Raw genomic sequence first — 3,759 nt, 5'->3', positions numbered from 1 at the left:
TAGTTGATATGTTGGATTCACATCTCCATTTCAACCAAACATCTAAGTTAAAGAATGGGACTAAATCAAATTTGAAATGCACTTTAAATAAAGTTTGATTTCATTTAGTCCTATTCTTTAACTTAGATTTTTGGTTGAGATGAAGAAGTGAATCCAAAAATGGTATTATTAACTTGTAAATTCCCTTTGAAATCAACCAAAACATGAAACAGTAGAGATTTCTCAACAACCCTTCTCACAATTGCACATCGGTAGTAAGTAGTCAGTGGCAAATATCTAAACAGGGCTTGGTTAAAACCCTAGATGGGACCAAAATTATAGTTGTAGATAGATCAACTCTCCAGTAGGAGGTGCAGCCCAGCCTATTGTTTTTTTCTTCTAGTGGATAGTATGTTGAAGATCTGAAGTTGTTTCAATGGTACAAATTCAACATATTTTATATAAGGTTTGTCTATGTTGAAAATGGACTACTATGATGACATAATCCTGTGGTAGAAATTTCACAAAACAACAGTTTGTTCGAATCCAATGTATTTTCCACATCACAATAAATTGAGAAATTACGTTGAAACAATGTTGATTCAACCAGTTTGTGCCCAGTGGGATGGTGGTTTCTGGGAACATGGAGGGGAAATGGATTCTTGTGAGTTTGACGAAAACAAGATGGACACCTGCCTCCTGGACTCCTGGACTGCTGGACTGCCCCACTTCCTGTGCCTTTTGGTTACTTTGATTTGTTTGTTAGTGTCATTTTAAATTGCATGGTTTGTAAATGTTCCTGGGCCATGAGAAAGGCCACTGCTGAAAAGGGAAACGTGTAAACCATTACTTATTATTTATTAAATGGTGACACTAGTCCCTTGTTTCCTACTTCTGCCTGCTCAACCCAGATCCAAAACAACCTGTCATATTTCCACCTCGTGACATTACCCTTTCAGTAAAGGTCTTGGGAAGCGTCTTAACAAACAAATGCAGTCAAATATTAGGATATTTTAAAAGTGCTATGAAGGTTTGAAGCATTTACATTTCATTTACATGAATTTGTGTTTTTATTAAATGTTTAATTTATCTGTTCGAATTTGGAAACCATGTGCCATTTTATAAATACATCTATAGAATTTTTTTTACAAATGTCCAGTGTAACAACAGCATTTTTTACATTCAGTAATTTCTTCACAAAATCAATTCTCCAAAATGTTATTTTTCAAAGCTTACATCACAAACATGCCTCGTGTTAAAGTAAACAAAATTACCCATTCTAAAATTGTTGTGGTTTTCAAAAAGTCTACTTTAGTAGAATATCTTATCAAATGCCTTATAAAAATAACTCAACTGATGACCTGCAGATTATGTGCAACTGCAGATACCTTCTCATACAGTCACAGCCCTGACTGTTTAGATCCTACATAGTAAACATCCCCGGAACTTTGACACAGAAAGTCCCTAACAATAACATGCCATGCAAGGTAATCCCCTGACACCACCATGTCTCTGTCGTAGAAATAGAATCGACATTATATTTCTATGATCTCTTTAGTCCCCATCTATGTGACGTATGTTCCTCTTTCAAGTGAATGTACATAGACTAAACACAAATGTCAACAWGGCTTGCCAGCACAGTCACTTCTGTCTGTTCCTCCCAGCATTCCCTTAGGCCTCGTACATCTGTACCCAGTATAATTCACACTCGGAAGCATCTTCTTATGAATCCTGTTTGTAGAAGCTCCCTGGCTGTGAAACATTGCAGTCCATTGTTGGAAGCCTCTGTTCAGTTTCTATCATCGGTATTCATTCACATCTTCGTGTAGTCCGATGCAGAGTCCAATAGGGTCCGGTAGATGTTGGATCTGAGGAACCTGGGGTAGGAGTCTTTCTCCATCAAGCTGTACACAATCCTCTGGGCCTCGTCGAAGCAAACTGTGGAGGGCGTCTTCACATTCTGCCCGATGAGATCTCTGGTCTTGTGGTCAATGTTGATCTGGAGAGATTTAGAGGGAATTGATGAGACTTAGTGGATACAAGAAGTAGATGTGCTCATACAAAGCAAATGTGGCCATAAAAAGTAAATGCATACGTGATCAAGGATCTACATGTTTTTGTGAAGTATTATACTATGTTTGTACAACTTGCCTCTTTTGGAGCCTCAGCTTCAATGTATGTCTTGTAGATCTTCTTGGCCCTGGAGGACAGCCTGAAGGAGGACTTAATCTTCTTGTAGTCTTCACAGATCAGCCAGAATTCAATGTTCTCATCGCTGAACTCTGATTTCAGAAAGGCCTGAAATGTTGCCATGCCGTCTAAAAGGGGCACGAGAAGACACACTTAGCTAGGCTTTAAAACCTGCAAACCTACGAAAATGGACATATGATCATCATATCTTCAACGGTTCAACCTCCATTTGTATGTTTAAACATGGTTTTGGAGAACATGAAATGCTTACATTTTGATGTGAGAAGTCTCTCCAAAGACTGGGACCACAGGATAATTTCCTCAGTACTGAGTCTGTAAAGGACAGGAGGACAGTTCTTTTTTAGATCAATACACTGGATGTTAATGTGGGTCCTGATAGGAAAGGCTCATGGACATGGAAAGTCTATCCTTAGGCTATTTACCGTTCAGTGTTAGGGGCATGGGAAGATCTGCGTTGTAGTCGGGATCTCAAGTCGCATCCCCTGAAACAAAGTAAATAGGTAAATACACAAGCATACACACAAAACGTGCACATGCACAGAAAACCTCAAAGATATCTTGCTCCTACGTGCAAAGGCAACCAGCAACATACTTTAGTGTTTCTAAAGAACAATTGTTTTTAAGAATCTGCAATAGTGCCGAATGACCAACAAACCAATAAATCAATGTGGAATGTAAGCAATACTTTATCAGCGAATACTCACTTTGTCTGCTTTCTTCTGTTGTCCTCCATGTCAATGTTGAGTGGATGCAGTTCCCTTGATGGTGATGTGACTAAGATAAGCATGTTTGGGGGAACACGATCATTGGGTTCTTTGTATGTATTACTCAGTGTTGGAGTTCTCTGCTAGCTGTCAAATTGTGTCTGTTTTGACGGTCCTCCAAACACCCTCCTTTATACGAGCGATGGCTACTGTGATGTTAGTGTGTGTGGCGTCACCCGTTTCGTTGGCTTCTAACCGCAGAAATAGAGGAAGTAGGGGATGACGCTAGCTTGTTCACACCAGTGCAATGCAACTGACTGACTGTGCATTCAGAAACCTGCACAGGTCATTGCCTACCGATATTAAGGCCAGGGTATGCAAATGTAACGTGGAAAATTAAACAACCGATAAGCAAATTTTTTACCTTCACTCTGTGGGCTCAAGTAAAGAACAAGGACCTTTGTTTAATTTTTCAAACACATTTGTCAGGTGGAAGTGATACTTTCATTAGGTTTTTTGCTTTCATGTAGTAGTGGAACTGCTGCTGTTTGTTTTTTTTAACCAATATAAACTCTTGCCTTTTCACAAGTATAACCCTAATAAATGTATCTGGAGTTTTTGGCAGAAGAAGAGAACAATTGAAATAGGTCAAACCATGCAGAAGAATTTACCGGATTCGTCAGTGAAAATCCCACTGTCCACCTTTTAGTCTCACTTCTCCTTAGTACACTTCACCTTACTGAATGACATCGGTAGTGGCCTCTGACATTTATTTTTCCGTCCCGGAGAACCAATCATACACAGTATGTTAGATAGACGGACAGATCGGGGCCAGATCACAATAGATACAAAGAAGATTTTGTCT

The 3,759-nt window shown here is 39.2% G+C and overlaps 1 protein-coding gene across 1 annotated transcript; it reads right to left on the bottom strand.

Moving 5' to 3' along the window:
• Positions 1 to 1,314: 1,314 nt before the first annotated feature.
• LOC111956352 (regulator of G-protein signaling 21-like) lies at positions 1,315 to 3,077 on the bottom strand. The gene is made up of 5 exons (XM_023976811.2): positions 2,895 to 3,077; positions 2,613 to 2,672; positions 2,441 to 2,502; positions 2,131 to 2,297; positions 1,315 to 1,978 (listed from the first exon to the last, which is right to left on the bottom strand). The coding sequence occupies exons 1-5, from the start codon at positions 2,975 to 2,977 to the stop codon at positions 1,793 to 1,795; spliced, it is 558 nt and encodes a 185-aa protein (XP_023832579.1). The 5' UTR covers positions 2,978 to 3,077; the 3' UTR covers positions 1,315 to 1,792.
• Between the last annotated feature and the right edge of the window lie 682 nt (positions 3,078 to 3,759).

The sequence above is a fragment of the Salvelinus sp. IW2-2015 genome, linkage group LG32 (assembly GCF_002910315.2).
Source record: "Salvelinus sp. IW2-2015 linkage group LG32, ASM291031v2, whole genome shotgun sequence".
NCBI classification, from domain to species: domain Eukaryota; kingdom Metazoa; phylum Chordata; class Actinopteri; order Salmoniformes; family Salmonidae; genus Salvelinus; species Salvelinus sp. IW2-2015.
This window is presented reverse-complemented; position numbering and strand designations above follow the sequence as displayed.